The following is a 22,513-nucleotide window of genomic DNA, read 5'->3' as shown; positions in this document are numbered from 1 at the left end:
CATAAAGGCTAGATAATATGTAAGTTATATATAAGCCTATATACTAATATATATATACACCATACGTATATATTAAATGCATTTTATGAATTTGAATATTTGTCTTTCATAAATTTATAACGTTATAAATATATATTACCTTCGTAGTCGTGAGCATTTTTTCCCCTTTAAAACGTATAATATCAAAATAAAATCAATATGGATCAATAATAGAGAAGAATTGTGTTTACTAGTTTCATAAAATAATAATAATTTAAATTTAATTACATAAAAAATTCAATTTCGGCTTCAGAATGAATAATTATTCCATCTCCTGTTTTTATAATGTAAAGTAAATATTCTTCGTGAATAATTAACTTGTTAATTTATCGTATTTAATCTACAAATCCAAGCTTCTCAACCTGGGGTTCGCGAACGCTGCTCCTGAGTAATGTCACGCTCTTCGAAACCTAAAACAGAATCACTAGCTGAAAAGACTGAGAAACACTGATCCATACAAAGGAAACATTTTTTAGATAGGAGGAGGTTTTGTAAGACTAATTAAATAGGTTAAAATATTATAAATATATTAAAATTTTTTTTGCAAATTAATGAAGAAATATGCGCATATTTTTCTTTTAAAAATATTAAATTTTCTTATTAACTTATAGAATTACTACATAAATAAACATGAATAGCTAAATTTCGATTAAAACTAAAATAAAATTATTAATTACTAATTCAAATTTATTTATAATCTTTTAAAAGTATATAAAATTTTCTTATAACAATATAAAATTGTACATAAAAATAAATAAATAAAACAATGCATTGCTATAAATTTTAGATAAATATGAAAAAATAAAAAATAAACAAACTTAAAAATCAAAACTTTCTTTTCGGTATTTGTCTTTGTTTTCGAATTTTATCTATCAATAAATCTTTTTTTTTCAAAAAAATGACATTTTTTAAAGTCAGAATCATCAATACGCTTAATGTATAAACTATGTAAATTCGAATTTTTCTGCGATCTTTAATGAACTGAAGCAAAACAAATATACAGAATAAAGGCAAAACGTAAGCAAAACTTAGATATTAGTTAGTTACAATCGAGAAAATTTCATCTTCGTAATATTTTATCCACAAAGAAAAAGTATATATACTGTATTCTATTCATTTATTACGCCAGCTTAATAATGATATTACTTATTGTTTTAACGGGAAATTTATTTTTTAATAATAAAAATCAGTATACAGTAGCTGACTTAATGTTTAAAATTAAATAATACCAGTTAAAGATTTTAATGGTGCCATGTTTATTAATAATAGAAATGTTTTTAATAGTATTTAGTTTCTCGCTGTATAATATATACGAGTAAACTCTATAGGGAACGAGTTAAGAAATAAATTTAATTATTTCTCCAGAGAATGTAATTTATATATGGTTAATTCTGTATCTAAAAGTATATTGAAACTAAAGTAATTTAGCTTAATGGCTATTAGTTTAAATTGATTAATATTAAAGATTTCTGCAAATTTAGATTATGTATTTTTTCTCCTCCCCTCCGTATCAAAATTGAGTTTATACTCAGTAATGAAAAATTGCTTGTTTATACGAAGAAAATTTGAACAATTTACGATGAAAAATCGTGTAATTTAGATAGATTTTTTTGGAAAAATTTTTATATTTTTGTAAATATAATGTTTCCAGACGTAAGAAACAATTTTAAAAGCATTAAAATTATATAAGATGCATCACAATTGCTGGGAAATGCATCGACCTAAAGCTTAAAATTTTCTGAGTGTAGTAATTTTGTTTAGTGAAAAATTAATAAATTGATAAAATTTAGCGAGAATTTTATTCGGGAAATTTAATTATTTGTAATTAGTTTAGATTTACGACGTTAGATTTCAGTAGAAAGGGCAATTTTTTTATTCAGTAAAATTTAAATCTGTACCGAATGCATAAATAATTATTTATTCATTTTCTTTGACGTATCGGATATCTTTGATAATCACATTGGAAACTTTTTTTATGAATTACGAAGGAAGAAATGATCTTTATCATTTAAAGAAGAATTATTTTAATGATAGGAAAAATAATATTCTGCAACAAAATTCCGTAGTAAAAAATACCTTGATGATTCGTTCCAAAGATTTTATGTGTGGTTTTAATAATTGATGAGTTAAATTTGATAAATTCTTGAATTTATTAAAAACTTTAACGTTAAATTAATTATTATTTTTATTTATTTATTTTTTGAATTTCGTGTTGCACATAAAATAAAATTATTACTCAGAAAATATTTACCATCAAAAAGAATTCTTTCAATTAAAAATAAAGTTTTATTACGGTTAATTTTTTAATATTTTGAAACTAAAAATTAAAAATAAATAAATTTTAATCTTAAATTTATAAACAAATTGGAACTTTTAAAAAATTTTAAATATTTATGAATTATTAAATTTGAATATTTGAGAAATTATAAAGTTTGTGTTCAAAGTATTTTTATATTTTAAAATCAGACTTTTAATATTTATTATTTTCTATATTTTTAAGGATTATTAAATCACTTTTAAAGAAAAATTATTAAAGTTAAATTTAGAAAACTTCAACAAATATTATATATGAAAAAAAGTTTAAATTTATTTAATAAATTATCAATACTTTAAGTTTTATCAGTAAAGACAATATTCGGCGTATATTCTTTTAAATTTATTAAGTTTTAAATATAAAAATTGCTTTAAGAAAGCTTTTAAAGTTTATTTATTATTGCGTTCTTATATAATTTTAAACAATAATAATAATAATTATTAATTTAAAGATTTTTCTGTATTTTTAATTTATACGTATTGCTTGTTCAGTAAATATATATTAGACGGGCAGAATTAACGAAAAAAGCTAAACAAAGTTTGTAAAATATTACAAGTTGGACCTATTAATTTCTCCACTTCTTAAGAGAAAAGTGATAACACCTTAATTATTTAACCAAGTAATTTATTTTTGCTTCTAATCCCGAAAAGAAAGTGAGAGAGATTAATGAATTCAATAATTTAATTCATTAGTCTTTCTCTACAATAAAAGAAAAACAACTAAGAATTAAGTCTATTTGGTTCTTAATTTTAACTTAATTCTATAAGTTGCTAATGTTTATATAAATCAGCAAAAGAATTAATTAATTGAAATTCTAAAAAGGGGAAGCAAACAATGTCTCTCTCTCTTTTTTAAGATGCCATTACATTTCATTGATAATAACCGAGATACGGATCTAACAAAGAAAGAGAACATTATTTAAGAAAAAAGTTGTGTAAGGAAAATAAAGAAAAATTGAAATATTTTCTACGGCATGCATTTCTTTTCTGTCATCATTACATAAAGAACAATTCTAAGTACAGTACAAACTTAAATATTTATATCGTTTCTCCACTTTTATTGTCTTTACTAATCTGCTATTGCTCTAGTACCAGTTATGGCTTTTTGTTCTTGCAACACTCCATTTTCTGCTATTCTTTCATTTCGTTTAAATACAGCGATTCTTTTTATAATACCCTAAAAACGAAGATGAGCTCAAATCCCCGGTACGCCTGGGAACAGTAATGATACCCGAAGAAAATGAGTTATGGAAAGGGTATTTATAAAAAGGAAAAAAAAGTGTCTTGTAGCAGATAAAGAGTGGCTCGTTGATTTATATGCATCTACCGTTAGGTCTCGAGCGACCATATACACTACATTCATAACGATGGGTTATAAAATCTCACAATAAAACGACGAATTAATTACCTTCTCTATTTCCGGAATACAGATCCTGTTCTTATTCGTAGGATACGTCTTCTCGTTATCATATATCGGGGGTGATCGTGAAGCTAGACTGTAATAAAGTCCGTACAATTATCTCGGTTGTTGAGCTTGCAAGTTGCTTTCTTTTCTCTAAGGTGTCGTATTTCTTTCTTTAAAGAAGATACTTGACATCGCACCACTAAGCTCTGTCTTCGTTTTAATGCCTAACGTCATTTAAAAATTGATTGAGGACTATTTTAATTCTATTCAGGGTTTTCATTCAGGTGTACACAACTAAGCTCCCGAAGATTATATTCGAAATTAAAGCAGAAATATTAACGTTTTCGTATATTTGCTAGGCTAATCCCTAATAAATTATTGATTCTAACTAATTCGTTTCGCTTCGATAAATTTCCTTGTTTTTTAACCTTTCTTCTTGGATAATTTCTAACTGGATGTTCTGTATGACACTCCTCTGGAGTAATTGAAGAAATTTTACAAGCAAAATGAGAGACTTTATTGTTGTTCTTGTTATAGTTTTTTCTTTTTTGTATAATTTACAAATTTTCTCCGGTGTTAAAGTGTTCAATAGTTAATATTCTAATGCTATTTTAAATAATTTACACCTATGAGGGTCAATTCACAAGGGACAGAAGATATATAAAATTAAGAGTACATTATATACACCAGATACACCTTATTTTTTATATCTACTCAACTCCAACAATGACAAATGCTTTTACTTATTTTGTATATGAAAAACAGTTTAAATCAATACATGAAAAGTAAACCGGGTCTATGTCTCACTCTCTCTCTATCTCGCTTGGGCCTATTCCTCTATAAGTTATATAGAGGAGGAGGAGGAGAGAGACGGTGTTTATACCTTTAAATGTATTTGATGAAATTTTAAAAAATTATATTGCAATTATAATTAATTTTACTTAACGTCTGCCTGCGAATATTTTTATGTAATTTATGGAGAGTTGAAATATTCAATAATTATTTTTACTTTCTTCTAATGACGTCAAGCCATATTTTCAATATGAAAATATTATTCAATTATTGAAATTTTAAATATAAAAAAAAAAAAAAAACATTTTTCTATCCGAATTATTAAATTTTATGAAAATTAAATATTTTAATTCATTTTATAAAAATATTTTTCAATACTGCATAATATGAATAGATTTAATTATAAAAGATTCTTTTATGTGTAGTATATAAAATCAATATTATTAGTAGAATTATAATTATCGAGCCGTAACAAATTTCAAAATAATAAATTCTTTAAAAATGCAGATGTATTATTATAATATGTCAAAGCATAGATAATTTGCATTATTTATAATTAATAATGCGTTAAAATTATAATTAATTAAGCATCACCTAAAACACGTCTCGACTTTTTTATTCAGTTGAACAATAACTTATTTTCATACATTTACATTTTCTTTTTTCTTTCATTTATTTTACGTTATTGTATATTTATTTTATTTTTTAAAAACAATTCTTGAATATTTTTGCAATGATTGATTATTTCTTGCAAATAGCCTGCAACAATACTTTTCTCCAAACAAATATTTACTTGTTTGCCAGTTTCTTCATCAATCCTCTAAATCATTCCTCGAAACATTTCTTAACTTTAAGCTATTTATTTTCTTGCCTTTTACGTTTTTTCCCCTCTTTTAAGTCTATTTTTTTCTTCTAATCAGTTCTGTCAAGCATTTAAGTTAATTTATCTTTACGATATTTATACAAATTTAAATTTCATCGATGAATAAATGACACACTTTTAATTAAGAATCGAATAAATTATTATTATTATTTTTTATCAGGGAAAAAGAAGGTAAAAATAAGTGAATTTTAAGAGACCTTTAGTGTCCTAAATGTAATATATGTATATAAAAATGACTACTCTGAATAAAATAACCTTAAATAAATATAGAAAATAGAATATTCTTGTAATACAATTGTAAGTTATACCATCTTTCGGTCGGTAGAAAGATACATATATTATTTTTAAATTGAAAGCACCAGGGAAGTTTCCTGTGGCACTCGATAGAGACTTAGTTTCATGCACTTTATAAAAAGCAATAAAAGTATCTTAATATAGGAATTCAATTCAAATAATAGAAAAATCTCTTATTGCTTTTTATTGGAATAGTTCAGAAAAATTTTCAAAATTATTTTGAAAGGAGAAAGTTGATAGATTTGAAGATAAAGATAAGTAAAAGAGAGATATATGAAGATGGTAAAATAGATAGAAACAAGATTAAAAGATTTATATTATAAAATAGAATTTAAAAAAATCAGATTAAAAATGAAAGAATTTCTATACAAAACGAGTTTAAACTTCATTATATATCATTTACAATAAATAAAATGAATGATTTTATGTCTTTCAAAAGTAATTTTAAGTCGAAATTATTTTCTTATTTAATATCAACAATATTTTCGCAATAAAATGTTTTTTTTTTATTGTTTTCTTTCATTTATATACAGGTATATTATTAAGAATGTCTCTTAAATATTTTTATTGCTTTAAAGAACTATTTGATTTACGCGATTATATTATCTTGTAGTTAAATAAATAAACAATTATGTTAAAAGTAAAGAAGCATGTATTTCCGATCAAGTAAATACCCTAATTAGTTAGAATTTCTATCGATCAATTATACACTCGGCTTAGTTGGAGAATATTAAGCGCTTTGAAAGAGACGATGAAAAGAATGTAAAAAATTCAGATTATATCCTCATATTTTTTCTGTTATACTTTATAACAGAGCTATATTCTATCCTGTCTTAAGTGTAATCGAGTTGTCATGTCTGTGCCATCAGAGAAATTGGTACTTGTAGAACTTTGTTCACTTCTAGGGACCACGATAAAAGACTAGGAGGATGGCAATAGTCGACTTCATCGATTGCCGAGAAGAACAGTGAATGACTCCCACCCACTTGGAGAGATGCCGAAAAGAGTCTGTGACGTCATCATCTGTAATTATAGGTCCCTGTGTTAGCATGAAAGTTAAGCGAGCGCTGTCCGAGATGCCCGGTGGAGATTCTCATTTTTTAATCCAAAATAGAAGAGTTTTCTACTCATCTTGAGCAACTTTCAATCTTGTTTCTCTGATGAGTTCTTATCGATTTTATCTTTCTTTATCATTCCAGAACTTTTCTATATAGACGCATTTCTGATTACAGAAGATGGACTTTTTATTTCTGATATATCTTCTACTTGTGCAAATTTTCTTTTATAATGACTGACAGCTACGATTTTGATGAGTGAAAACAAATTTTTCTTCTTCTTTTAAGACGAAAATATGAATAAATTACGAAATAAAAAAAACTTACTCTGATCTAAAACTAATTCAGAATCTCACAAGATAAGTAATTTTACGAGGAAAGCTACTTTTCAGAATGATTACTTATAATCTAAAAAGTAAATTTTGACAAAAATTGATTTTATTTACAATTTTATGTGTAAGGAAAACGATTTTTAATTCTAATTAAAGTTTTGATAAGAAGTATTTAATTTTGAAACGACTAAAAGAAAAAGTATTATTATTTTTAAAACTTGCAAGGATTTTAATTATTCATTAAATTGTATTAAGATTACAGAATGAGTAAAAATAAATTTTTATGATTAAATATTCAGAAAAACAAGTTTCATCTTAATTAAAAGTTTGGGAATATTCCTGTAAAATTTTCACTACAATTGGATTATTTAATAATGTAATAAAGAAGAATTTATGTCACGTTATCAAGCTTACTTACGTGTAAGAAAACCGTTTGATTTTTCTTTAATATTGAAAATTAATTTCTACAGTCAGAAATTGAGATAAAATAGCATTATATCCGTTATCTTTCGTCATATTCCCTAAGGTTTAAGGAATGATTTAACGGTTAACAGAGCAATTTTTTTTAGTTTTTACAAAGAGAAAAATAACATTTAACCTTGATTAAAGGTTGGGAACAGGTTCCGATAACAAAAATCAACGAAACGACGCGAAACTTGTATAGATCTTTGTCTCAATCCGGTATCCAATGACATAACGAACGACAACTAAGAACAAATTTTTCAGCCCTGTCGAATCGACAAAAATAATCAATTGAATATCCTAGATAAAAGATTCTCTTCACTTAAAAAACGAAACTCGATGAGAGAGGTAAGAAAGAAAGAAAAAGTGTAGATAGATAGCATAAGAATTTTTTTTCCCAGAGATTCCTTTCGATTTGTTGAACTGACGAAAATGTAGAGATAGCGACAATCTTCTTTCTCCATTTCCCGTATGTATGGCTTTGGGGAAAGAGACTGTGAAGTTAGACTGTTTCCCTTTTCGCGATCTGCTTGTTCCCAATAGGAAGCGAGTCTTACAGGAAGTTGGGGAGGAAATATTCTTCTATATTCTGTCTAGTGAAGAAATGGGAACACTTCTTCATTGTTATGATTCGAAATATCGGGAAACTAAAGCGTTTTTCTTTTTCCTATCCAGTCGATTACAGATAGGGATGCATGATTCCTGAGTTCTTTTTCCTATATACATCACTTTTTTTCTCCCTCGGTTTTGTTCGAAGTGCTTTTTCATTATATTGTTATCGGGATGAGTTTCTTGTGATTGTCTGAAACTGCTGCCGTGGTGATGGAAGTTAGTGCGAAACGCCAAAGAAATCTAACTTCCTACAAACTTCCCTTCTTAAATATTTTATAAATAATGAAATAACTATTATATTATTCGCCCAATCGCCAACGAAATAAGTTCTCTGTAAAACATTTATTTAAAAATTTAACTCGCGACTATAAATGTATTTAAATTTGAAACTGTAAATGGAATGATTTCGTCGTAAGACTAGAACAATAAAATCTAGAACAGATCTAGAATATACAGCCATAATTTTTTTAAAAAAATAAAATTATATCATTCTTGAATATTGGTGATAACAATTTAGAATTCTTATATCTATTCGAATTAATAACGTATGCATATGTGTGTGTGTTTGTGTGTATCACGTGATATACAGATGCATATTTTCCTTGTGTTATATATTGTTACAACCATTTAATTGTGTGTGTAAATCATTTGTAAGCGTGTAATATGCGATTTAATAGCTAAATTAATTTTATATATGTAAATATTATATAAATATACATGAGTATTTGAATTTTGATAAATCCAACAGCTATATTAACTATATAAGCATTTCTATAATCGCTCGCGAGCATTATATATAAATGAAACGTTTACGAGCAATTATTTATGCTTAAGCATAAAGCAGGATACGAAAGAAATCATTTAAAATTAATAATCTCCGATATAACTGTAAATATAATTTGGCTCGATTTCGGTTAAAATCGATTAAAATTGATCATTCTAGTCGATCGTTTCCAAATAGACCAATAACATTGATATGGAAAGTAAACGAGATTCGGGATTTGGGGAATAACCCTATAACGAAGTAGGATGAGGTGTTGAAGTTGAGAAGATCTGCACGATATTTAGCGGGATTCGACTTCCTCTTTCCTTAATAGGAAATGATATCAAAAATATTTATACGTGAAAAATAAATATCATTATATATAATGGAATTTAAATTGGCTACATTTAAAATTTACCATTTTATTTTTGAATTCGAAACCCGTTTTCTTCAACTAATAAAAATTCCATCTTTTAAATAAACTTTAAACATTTTTCTAAATTAAAAATATATATTTTTTTAATATTAAAAAAACAAGAAGAAATTTTCCTGACGTGTATAAAGTTAGACACTAGCTAAATTTATTTATAATAATAATCAAATTAAATTGATTTAGATAAATCAAAAATAATTGAATAATCGTATTAATGTAGAATTAATCCAGGAAGTCGATTTTTTAAGAGAAAATATAATTAATTAGTAAGTAAAATGAATATTTCACAGGTAATTAAAATCAAAACATTCCGTAATAAGTTAAAAGCTTATGAAAGTGTAATTGGTATAAAATAAAAATAGGCAAGAACAAAAAGAAAAAAATGATTAAATTTCATTTTTTTATTATTTTTAATTCATGGAAAACTTCAATTTAAACGTGTATATTTTTATTATATTTAACGTTGTTAATGAATTAATAAACGCTCCGACGGCATTAAACATTGTTCTCTAGACGAGACATGTAAGAGTTATTTAATTATTATTCTTACATAAATGCGAATATTATATACATTAAACTTTATTTATTTAAAAATTACAATAAAATTTGATAAAAAAAAAGTTTAATCAAAAATAAACGGAGATTAAGGCTGTTAAAAGTGTAAAGAAAGTATGGATTTAATGTTTAATTTCAAATTATATCTTTATTTTTATAGACTTTCAATGGAATTTTCTTATATATTTTTAATATTAAATGTTAACGGGTGTAGAAAATTTTTTAGTAATAATTGAAAAAAGTTCTAAAAATAGATTGGTTAAGCTAGAAATGGTAGCGCGTAGTTGAAAATAAGATAGAAAGTCGAGAGATGTAATTCGTTCACTCGATATGTTTTGTGAACATTTAAGATAAATCAGATATAATAGAGATCCTTCTAGGTGAATTTAAACAAGAGAAATGCAATTGCTGATCTGATTTTATTTGTGAAGATTATAAATAGGATTACATGAAGGGCGGTGATCTCATAGATATGGCTCTTTCCTTAGATTTATAGTTGGGAAGTAATCTCGGCAATATGTTTTGTCCAAAAAAGAAGTAAAATCGTTCAATCTCATTTACTAGAGTATTTTGTAAACTTTTTTCTAAATCTTTACTTTTCTCTTTCAATAAAAAAATTTTTTTTAGTTATAATTCACTAGAAATTTCATTCTAATGATAGTTTAAATTTATACGAAACGATAATAAAACGTCCTTTTATTATTTAAAATTATAAAAAAAGGAAGCTTGATTAAACCGAAACTGATAGATTTATACCTCTTTTTTTTGGTCATTATTTAGAGATATAAATTATGAAAAATGTACATTTTTATACACTTAATCAGATAATTTATTATTTACAATATTACTTTTTTATCTAATGTCATTGTGAACTATTAGTAATTTTAATTAATTAAGAAGCTTACTTTCTCGGTACTTTCTGTGTAATTCATCGAATGGATGATGCAGAAGGTTGCACTGAGTGATTTTCTTTTGAAAGAGGATAGTTGTGTCTCTTCTCTCGAATTGCTTGTGTTATATTTCCACATATTAGCAGTAATGGAAATAAAATGGCTGACAGTGATTCTGAGATAAGTGCTTCTGTGATCTCGTTGGCACCTATCGCTCCTAAAGAAATCCCTAATGCTATACCACAAAAGTGATACATAATTCTGTATACGTTGCATTATCTAATATAAAGGATTTTAAACGCTCGCTTTCTATCAATTAAATATTTGCGATAAATAAACATGAATTTTTTTTTTCTTTTTAACCTTTCGAGATTCGAATATTGAAATTAAATATTTTAAATCCAATTCGTTTAGCTCCTTCTTCAGAACTTTAATGTCGTGAATTGTTAATTTTCAAATCGCCTCGAGAGTTTTCAAAGTGTTATAAATTCTTCAAAAGTAAATTTATACATATATTTTTTTTCCCATTTTACATTTTAATTTCTGTATTATTACTATTTTCTCGTGAATACGAAATTCAAGATATTTGAATGAACTCAAAGTTAAATTTTAATAATAAATTAATTTCTTAACATTATTACTATCCATAATTTGATATTTCTGTAATTATTAAAGATTTGTATGATTACTTAATAGAATATTCGTTATTTATTCACTTGGAACATTGATTATAGTTGTAGGATATGCTTAAAAGTAAACAAATTAACGTATTTAATGAATTATCTTATCATTCATTTTAATGTCATATCCATACGTAAAGATATATTTATAAACAATGTAATCGTTTCATAACTTTAAAATGTTTATTATAATCAGAATTACAAAACGTCAACGTCCATTACTTTCTATACTATTATTTTCCATTAAATATATCGCAATTAGCTCTATTAGTATAGAAAATAATTATTTTGAGTATATTTTTAATTATATTTCTATGCAATGATTAATCATTTTAATGCGTTAAAAAACTAAAAGATAAAATAAATATTTAAATTTCGTCGACTGTAAAAAGTAAGTTATAAAAAAATGTATGGGAAATACAAGTTTAACAGTAGGAAATTTTGTTTATAAATATCTAAAAATGTTCTGAACCGGTCATTTATTCGATAGAAAAATAATTTCCTGGTACAATAACCTCTTTAGCTCTCTGGAAGACATCCCACAAGTTGAATCAAGATAGTTCTTCAAAAGCGCATTAAAATGCAATGATGCTTCGGACAACTTTGTTTTTTGAGTCTAGATATTCCAACAGAACAACAAAAAAACTTTCAGCTCCGAGGTTAATGTAAGACGAAACTTTAATGGGTTGTTTCGTCATCCCCAGCTGTAGACGGTATTTTAATGAATTTCCTCTTCGTAAGGTTTTTTCTTGTCTGTCTATGCGACCTCTTTTCTTTCTGGCTAATTAAATATCGTTGTTGTCAACAAAGCCACTAGTGGGGGCTCGGAGTTAGAACTAAACTGTCTGTTGTTGCACCCCCGTTGGTAGAAAACAACAGAGATGAGTCTACAGCATGGTCTAGAGGTATACCGACTGAGATACAAAACAACCACCATTATCGCTTGCTTTGTCATTTTTCATCTTGGTTAAAAAAAACTTTCAGTTTATACTTACATAATTTCCCTACAGTTTCCAAAATTATTCACTTAATAGCCTAATAACATGAGATATTCTAACATTAAATCAGTTTAAACCTATTAAATTTCTTTATTTATAAAATTTCTAAACCGAGATATATAATAAAAATCTAAATTATTCTTGCATTTATCGAGTTAACGTTATGGTGAAGCAAAAATGTGTCTAATTGTACGTGTTTCTTTATTTATTGCAGAGGACAGGAAATTATTTGTAGGAATGCTCAGTAAACAGCAAACAGAAGAAGACGTACGTCAATTGTTCCAACCCTATGGCTCGATAGAAGAATGTACGATTCTCAGAGGGCCTGAAGGACAGAGTAAAGGTATAGTTTGTGGTTTATATCAATCACTGAAAAGGTACGGTTGGTGGTTTTTATATGACGCATCCACATAAAAGAATTTACTTTTAAAAAGACCATGGTGCATTTATTAAATGCCGAATTTATTTTCGTTTTCTTTACGATAAAAATACCATAGAAAACAACAAACATAAATGGATTACACGGTGAAATTTAATTACTTGCTTCTTTGGATAAATCGGATTTAACATAATCTGATCGAGTTAGATTAAAGAAGTCACTTTGAATATTTTTCAATTCTCGGTTTTTAATTTTTAATGAATTTTCCTCATAAGAAATTTATAATTTAATAGAATTTTATCGTATTAAATAAACGAGATTTTAATATGATAAATTATAATGATCAAGTTTATATCAAAATTAATATTTTATTAGAATTTTACTAAAAATAAATCTTATATAACAAATAATTTTTTTATTGATTAAGAAAATTAACGTGTTAATTAATTATTAATTGCGTTAGAAAAGATATTATTGGCTTAATTTATACTATTTGGTTATTTTCGTTATAAGAAAACCCCTTCTAAAGCGATTTTCTTAGAAAGGTTCTTGTGCTAAACAGTAAAGAAGCTTTTACAGGGCCCCTTTTCTAATAATAGACACAAAATGTTAAAAACAACTTACTTAATACGAAAAAGCTTATTTTAACGTATTAAATAAGTACGGATCTCGAAAATAATTAATGAAAAAAATAAACATTTTTTACTCAGTTAATGTTGAAAAATTATTTAAGTTATTTAAGTTTTTAATGTGAATAAAATAAAATTTAATATTTGTACAGATTGTTCCCTTAGGGACGAATATATCTAAAATATATGTTAGATTATTTTTTTCCCTTATCAGAAAAATGCTAGTTTTATTCTGCTACATTTATTCCATGCCGTAATTACACGACAAAATATTAATAAAGTTTTAAAGCCTCGCATTTTTTTTCTTTTCATTCAAAATTCAGATATAAAAATGCTATTCAAAAGAACTTTTTAGATATTCCATTAGCTTTTAAAAAACGTTCCATTAGATTTTCATCGAAAAATTCGAGAATCAAATGGATTAAGAGCTGATAGCATTTGGTTAATATTTTACAAAATGAAATATATTAATATATATATATGTTTTCCCCCCTCTCATCTTTATGAAAATTTAATTTTAAAACAAATGCCGATTTTGCAATTTCCCTGGAAGAATAAAATAGAAAAAAAATTCTTATATTCAACGAGTAGAATATAAAAATAGTTTCGAGGCGGTAGCGAAATTCAAATACTTTCAGATTGTCCAATTTCGATATGATAAAGTACCATATTTATCCACGGAAGCATCCATACAATCAGATTAATCTTCTCTATAACATTGAAATTGCCAAGAATTCCAATTTTCCGGAATTGTTTGATCATTTTGTCATTGTATATAAAAGAAATAAACATACCATAAGCTGATATTTTGGGAAATAGGAGAATCCGCTGTTTTATATACGATTGTAATCCATAGGAAAGCGCATAATACAAGAAAACGGTCGATGGAACGATTTCTTAATGCATAACGTGAACTGGTAAATATAAGATACCGGTGAGGCCAGAAGATAGTCATGCAATTTTGACATCTCACCATTCTTAATGTCGACAGCGTAGTTGTTGGAAGGTGGCTAATGGAACAACCATCGTTTTGCCATACGAAAAACGAACAGTTACAGTCTTATCCGATTACTGAAGAAACGTCGTCGTTTCAACGTCTCTTATCGGCTTATTGGCTTTTCTCTTTTCATCGTTTGGAAAAATCGAACTTTTTCCTCCTCTTTGTGGCATTTTTGGCTTTAATACATTTGTACCGTATTATCCTAACTCTGCACCCCAAAGTAAACACAACGAATATCGTTTCCATTAAACTCTTCTGGCATTCTAGTCAACGATGCCACTACCACTCCGAATGGTGATTATCTTGTTTGTCAAAAAATCAACAAATGGCTTTCGATTATCGAAAAAATAATATTACATCTAGACCAATTTCTAAAAATACCATTTTCTTCTTCAATTTTCTTACATTTCCTTCAGAAAAAAATACATATATATATATGTACAGTACAAAGTATAAAGATTTAATTAAAGTTTATTACTGTTTTTACAGTTAAGCGTATTTAATAAAATCGCAATTAATATATATTTATCAGAATTGCTAAGTCGTTTAAATCTTTCGAGAGAATTTAATAACTTTTCGAGTATTAATAAGTTGATTATGAATAAGATTTTAGGGAAATTTATTCATTTCTGAATATTAAATCTTCGGGATTGTTATATTTTTAAAGAAAATTAATGAAGTGAGTTTCTAATTAGTTTTAATTAATTAAAAATGTGATACTTAATCCAAAATAATGCGCGATAATGAGATAAATCTTATAAAAATAGTAAGAATATACTCGTATTTTTATTAATATTACTGGAATTTTGATGAAAGGAAATTAGATATATCCATCTCTGAGATTAATTTTCTAATAATAGTCAGTGAATTTGGCCTCGAAATATTCAATCTTAATTATTATATAGACACACATATATATATTCATAGTTTCATTTATTGAATAGCCAAGAGCTGTAGATTCATTTAACGTTATATTCCTTATTTCAGATAGTCTATAACCAAAATAATTGTTTCTTGTATACACGTTTAAATTTAATTAGATAAATAATTAGTTAACAAATTCGAGTATCAAATTGTATGTTTACTAATATTTAAATTTCTGATATTATCATATTATGCAGATAGTTTCATTCATTTTAAATAACTATAATTTAATTTAAAATAAATAATGTACGGTATATATTTATATATATCAAATATTGTGATCTACAGTTTATATTTAATTATTTGTATTTATAAGCTGTATTGCTGTTTAATATTCTGAGCTCAAATACGTAATAATAGTTTTTGATTTAGTTATTGTGTTTATTTTATATATACTTAAAAAGCGTATAATCTATAATCTTAGTGCGTGCTGCTAAAATATATTTAGTTCAGTCATTTACAAGCTTGCTAGATTATAAATTATCCATTGAAAAATACAGAAGATTTATAAAGAGTTTGAACATGTGAGAAGTAGCGTGCATAAGAATCATGCCACATGTTTTACTTAATTCTAACAGATAAAACGTTTAGATTACGATAATTTATACTGTAAACTGTAATTTTAAGTTCGAACTATGTTTTTATTTAATACACAAGTAATATTTAAACATATTATTAAAGGTTACACGTAAAATGTTACTGTGAAATCTACACATAGACTACGCACACATACTAATTCAATGCATTAATATATAAATTATTAAAATTATCTTGCTTGAAAGATTAAAGGTAGACTTAACATAGTTTTTAAGATGAAAAGAAATGCTACAATCATTTCTAGGAAGCGAGTAACGATAATGCTTTCATGCGTTATCATTATTCGCTTCCAGCGATTCGTTTTTGAAGCAGTTTACTAAAAATAAGCAAATAAAAAAAAAAGTTAAAAAAAATAATTTTTACTTAAGGGAAAACATATATAATAAGCTTTTCAAAACATATCAATGCTAATCTTCAATTCGGCTGATAATCCACTTGGTACTAATCGCCTTTTCTTCCTTGAAATCTTTCAACCATCAAATACCCAATAATGATATGAAACGGTCCACTTCACAAATATCATTCAATAGTTTCATATTTTGATAATTCGATCTTATAAACTGTGGAGTTAAACTTATCACTCAATATCTCGAATTTAACTTAATACCGTCGATACTCTTGCTAGAGTAACAATGATAGAAATTTTGCTGTGGCAAACATCCTCTACTCCTCCACCCCACTCCTGATCTCGGTCCAATGTTGCTGCTATTATTGCTGATTTGATGGTCGCGATGGGAATTGGATTTCGGAAACGGTATTCGCTAATTCAGCAGGTTATATGAAAGCCCACCAAACTCTTACCCTGTCCATTACGTTGGATGGGAGCTTGGGGACGCTCACAGATTGTTTCTACACTCCCTCATATCTTCCCTACAACTTTAGTATTATCTTATTGTCGCCTGTCACCTCCCCCATTTGTATTTTTTTCTTTTCCTTTCGTTTTGGCACTTTCTAAAAATATAACTTATTTAGTGTCAGCTACTAAGACATAAACAGGATGAAAAAAGCAATATCTAGAGGATTTATAAGTAGAAAAATGTCATTTTATATTTTCAATTTAAAAAAAAATATATTAATGATGTATAATAACGCTCAATTTATTATTAGCGAGGAAAAAAATTAATCACGTTCTTTTATTTATTTATAAATTAAAAAAAAAAATTATTTAGAAAATAAATTTCTAATCTTATAAGCTCATAGATCGACTTTATTTTTGAAATTTTATATCATAAATAATTAGAAATTATTTATTTAAAAATATATTTAATACCAAGATTACGTTTTAGAATAATTGAATATTTTAATAAAATGAATTTATTTTTAAGTGCACGAAAGATTATTCTTGGGTAATGAATGATGTTATCCTCTGCCTAATTAATTTATAATAGCCGTCTGAATATTAAAGGTAGGATGAGAAAAAAAAGAAATTTTTCCAAATAATCGTAATAGATATTTAGTATAAAAGTAATTATCAAATTAATGCTAAAAAAATCAATTTTTGGAAACTCAATTTACGGTTTATGTTATTTTTCTACAAAAAGTCACATAATTAACTTGGTACGCACTTAAATTAACAACAAAAATTACTGTTTAAAAAGCCCGAAAGCTAAACACCGAGATGACAAATTTAACTTGCTAACATTCTCGATAAAAGTGAAAATTTCTAAACTAGCTGTCATTTACAGGCTCTATTTGACACGAATTCTTCATAATTAAGTACAAGATTATTTATTATCTTTGTCGCCTCTTTAACAATAACCGAGTCAAAATCAATTGCTTATCATCCTTACAAAAGATGTACTTATTCGACCATATCAATATTTTTCCAATCTAATAAAAATATTCGATTCATAAAAATCACCGTTATTATAATTATGTACGATGTTTCCCTTATATTTTAATATTAAAGTGGATATTAATCGCCACACCGAATTATATTACGTGAGATAAAGGTAAATCAATTAATATAACGTATAAATAAACAACTTTTATTAATGTAACTCTACAGGAATGAAGTTTCATTTAGAGACTCGACAGTTATTCATTGTTGTTGTTCTGATGATGTTCTACATCAACTCTTCTTGATAAACGACCGTTACAAGATTCCTGGATTATTTATCGATAAAAATCCATCAGAATTCTTATCTAGAACCTCTTTTTAGTTGTTAAATTGTTTAGTTTTTGAGTTAAAAATAATACATTTTAAAAGAAAATTTAGTAAAAAATCTTTAATCTCAAACAGCGGCGCATTATCCTACGGGCAAAAAGGTCAAGTGCCCCCTAAACCAATCTTTTATAAGAAAATTCTCCCGAAGAAAAATGTACGTTCTCGACCCCCTAATTCAAATTTTTCTTGGTTCCTCGAAGCTGTAACACGCCACTGATCTTTAACATTTTAAATACTTATTAAAAACACGTTAAAAATTATTAAATTTTACATATGAAGTAAGCATTCTTTTCTCAAATACAGCTTTAAAAACAGCGCAATAAAATTCCTAAAATTTATGTACAGTGAAAGTAAGGGAAAACACGCGCGCGCGCGCACACACACACAAACACACAAAAACGGAACTAAGTAAAAATTCTATGGTAAAAACGAAATAAACAACATTAACCAATTCGTATCTCTCTATCTTTTAGGCTGTGCATTCGTCAAGTTTAGCAGCCACGCCGAAGCTCAGGCAGCCATCAGCGCCCTCCATGGAAGTCAGACGATGCCGGTAAGTAGCCATCTATCTATTTCGTCGATACCAAAAAAAATAAAAAAATAAAAAAAAGGAAAAAATCTAGAAAAAAAAGTCCAAGCCTTTCTGCAAGATTGAACTCCTTTCCATCTCCCCCAGTCTCTGTCTCCCGTTCTCTTTCCTGAAGAGACGAACTGTCTGCTATTGACTGTTGCACTATGACGTAAAAAGTTCTTTTTTTTTTTTTTTTTTTGCCTCAACTTTTGTGTACTGTAATTTTTCTTTACTGATATAGAGAGTGCAAAGTTCCACAGGACGTCTGACTGATATTAGTCACTAACTAAGTTGCTATTAAAGTGACTAATTTGGCAATATATATGATTTGTGATATTAGCTACTATTTTTGCCTCGTAACCATAAAATTACTTTATGAATTGGAAGATAATTTCGGTAAGAAAAATATATATTACCGAGATTAGTTCCATAATTCATGGATATTTTATTTATTCTCCTATATAAATAAGTACAAAAATATGAGAAATTATTAAATATTAATCATGTTTTCTTTTTTTTTCGTAGATTGAGGTATAAAAATTAATAATCTAAACGGTAAAATTAATTAATATTTAGCCGAAATATCTTCAAATTATTTTTAATTAATGTAATTTAAAGTTGTTTTAAAGAATTAAGTGAATAAAATTGTAATAATTGTTTTTTTTTGTTCTTTCTTTTTGAGTATTTATTTACGCATTTTAAATGAGAAAAGGAAGAAAGAGATAAAAATAATAATAAAAATAAGCAGAAAAAAAATTACACCTTAATTCAATCAAGTTAGAAAAGTTGGAATGTTGCTAGAAAAATTCACAATTGCCAAGTCTCATAAAATAAATGATTTTAGCAAAAACCGTTAATGAAAAAGTAAAAATCTGGCAAAGATACTAGCAAAGCTGGCCAAATATGTAAACGATTGAATTTCCCCAAAGGAGTAAGAAATTTGTTTGTTCTTAGCCCCAGAGATGAAATAATTAATTAAAATTTTCAGATAAAAGTGCGAAAAACCTAAAAAGAAGCTTATTAAGTTTTAGAAAGGAAGAAAAAAAAAATAAGAGCTGGGAATATCAAGGAGGAGTTTTCAAGAAAAGAATGAGTTTCATCTCTTGGGAACCAGACTTTATAAAGAAAGGTCGATCAATTCCGAATAGATATAGTTAAATTGACGAAGATAAGAGGAATTTGAATGAAGACTGTTCTTTTGGGATATCAATAGAATTTAAACTAATTGCCGATAGGAGAAAGTTTGGTTTCTTATAACATTATCCCTCAAAGCTTATCAACAAAAGAGATCGTTCGGTGAATCACAAAATAATAACTTTTGGTAATACTTTTTTCCCTTTTGGCAAGAACGTCTTTGCAGCTAATGCATATTTATGAATCTGGAATGTTGACGTTATGTACACTAAAACATTCGATTTTTTCTTAATTACACCATATCAACTTCAAAGTATTTTTAAATGAAAGTCTCTTCTTTCCAAAAATGTTCTCCTTAATTAGCGCTAAAATAATTTAATCGAGTTTTCGATTTTTAAAATCAAAAAATTCTAAAGAAACAAACATAAAAAAAATCTCTATATGGAAATCTGCCATTCATTAATCTTACTTGATGTTTCTTTATATTATATCTTTGCTTGTTTTTCTTTGATAATCGGGTTTGAATGGAATATCCATCTAGTAAAGAAGATTTTCTCTTACTTTTTTTTTACATTTCAGCACTTATAAATAGGCGGAGGTATAGTATATATTTAACACGCAAAAATCTACGAGAAGAAAAAGTTTAGGAAGATAATTTTGCTAGTTTAATAAATTCGTCGATACAATTACTGTTTCAAATAACGTTATAAAGATTAGATTAAGCAACAAGATAATATGCGAATTAAGGAATATTTAAAATCGATAACCTCCTTTCATATACCATGTTAAAGCAGTTTAACCTGGTAAAATTGTACGTTAAAACTCCTCTTAAATATATTTTAAATTATAAAATTCAGTTTCTAAGTCTCTATAATAGATAATTTGTTAGGATAATGGCTGAAATGCATTCGAATTTTGAAATTGAAAATATTATATTGTAGTATGAGATATATTCGGAGGTTTTGTTTACGTGAATAGAAAAATTTCCATAGCCTATATAACATATAAATGCATATACACATTTATATAAATTTTTTATGTTGAGTCTACTTTTATATATTCGATGTGTCATGTCCAGGAAAGTTCCTTTATTGAATTCTTCTGAATCCACCTTGTCGCTTGTTAGAGCTTTATTGCATTATCAAAACTCGATAAAATATATTGATTTCTAGGGAAAATAATCATACAGAAATATAACTTTTATCGGTTATATTAAGTTTTATGAATTCGGTAAAACAGAAAATTGTATATTTTATTATGTTATTATGCTAGCATTATGTTAATCTATAATTGGGTTTGGTAAAAGGGGGGATGAAAGATTTATCGAAAATCTAGTAGAGTTTTTCATCTCGTAAACGATGTTATCCTAAATATAATCGAAGATCCTTCTTCGGGCAAGGTAAAGTAAGATACCATAATTAGGCAGAATTGAAGATATAATTATTAAAATTGATCAGACACGTGGAGAAAAATTGAAAGAAATGTTCGCCCATATCTTGCATTAACCAATTAAATAGCTTGCTACTTCAAACACTTTATTGCTTGGATGTCCCGAAGCAACTTTTTCCAGTAATTGCTTATCGTTATTACAAGAATAGCTGTAACCAAAGAAAGTAATTTGGATAGTTAGTTTGTACGTATTGTGGATAAATTAAGTAAATCTGAATATTAGCCTCGCGTGAGATAAATTTGCAGTAATTAATGATATCTCGAATATATATTTTTTTCTCTTTTTCCTCTTTTATTTCATTCTTTCAACCACTAATTTTCTAAATAAATTTAATTAAACTTTTTTTCTATTTTTACTAATGTTGAATATTGAAATTATCATTTCTTATTAATAATTTCGGTATTAATAAATATAAAATAAATGTTCGTCTCTTCAATTTGTCTATTTAACTGATAATTCTTTCATTTGATTGTAAGTAAATAGGGAAAAAAATGTCTATTTTTTATGCGTAAAATTTATTTTAATATAATTAGTTTTATATGTTAATACAAATATTTTGGAATCTATAATTCAAACGTAATTAAAACTATATTAAATATTCAAAAATATTATTTTTAATGATTATTAAATGATAAAAATTTAATAATTTTAATTGTAAATTGTTAAAACTTTATTTTAAAATTAATCAAAAGTTAATTATAAAATTTCAAATATTTAATTAAGATAGTTTTAAAAATATTTTATTAATAAAAATTTTAAATATTAAGCATTTTAAATCTGTTTAAATGATATATATATAATATATATATATAATGCCCCTATTTTACTGTGTAAATGTCTTAAAATATTTTATTAAAATATATATTAAATGAAAATTTATATCTTAAATTTAAATTAAGCTTCTTAAAAATTCTTGTATAAAACTCTGTTTAAACAGATTTAATAATTGTTTATATTAACTGAAAAGTTTTAAATCTCAGAATGCAATTTAAATATTCTTGAAAAATATATATATATATATATATTTTATTTTTATATATAATTACTTTCTAACTTAATATTTTTCTGCAGTACAGATAAGCGTTAAAATTAAAATTAAGAGAAGGAAAAGAAAAACGGGGGGGAGAAATATATATTTTATAAAAATTATAATAAT

The 22,513-nt window shown here is 26.1% G+C and overlaps 1 protein-coding gene across 8 annotated transcripts in view; it reads left to right on the top strand.

Moving 5' to 3' along the window:
• LOC136985744 (CUGBP Elav-like family member 4) overlaps window positions 1-22,513 on the top strand; it is a 424,677-nt gene that overhangs the window by 293,092 nt on the left and 109,072 nt on the right. For all 8 annotated transcript variants that reach the window (XR_010882380.1, XR_010882378.1, XR_010882383.1 and 5 more), the window contains 2 exons: window positions 12,721-12,849; window positions 18,676-18,755. Coding sequence is in view for 2 of the 8 variants with exons in the window: in XM_067283092.1 (XP_067139193.1) it covers window positions 12,721-12,849; window positions 18,676-18,755 (209 nt within the window). In the remaining 6 variants the exon portion in view is untranslated. The remainder of the gene's footprint in view (window positions 1-12,720; window positions 12,850-18,675; window positions 18,756-22,513) is intronic.

Source organism: Centruroides vittatus, unplaced genomic scaffold, assembly GCF_030686945.1.
Source record: "Centruroides vittatus isolate TY-2023 unplaced genomic scaffold, ASM3068694v2 contig_976, whole genome shotgun sequence".
Classification (NCBI taxonomy): Eukaryota; Metazoa; Arthropoda; class Arachnida; order Scorpiones; family Buthidae; genus Centruroides; species Centruroides vittatus.
This window is presented reverse-complemented; position numbering and strand designations above follow the sequence as displayed.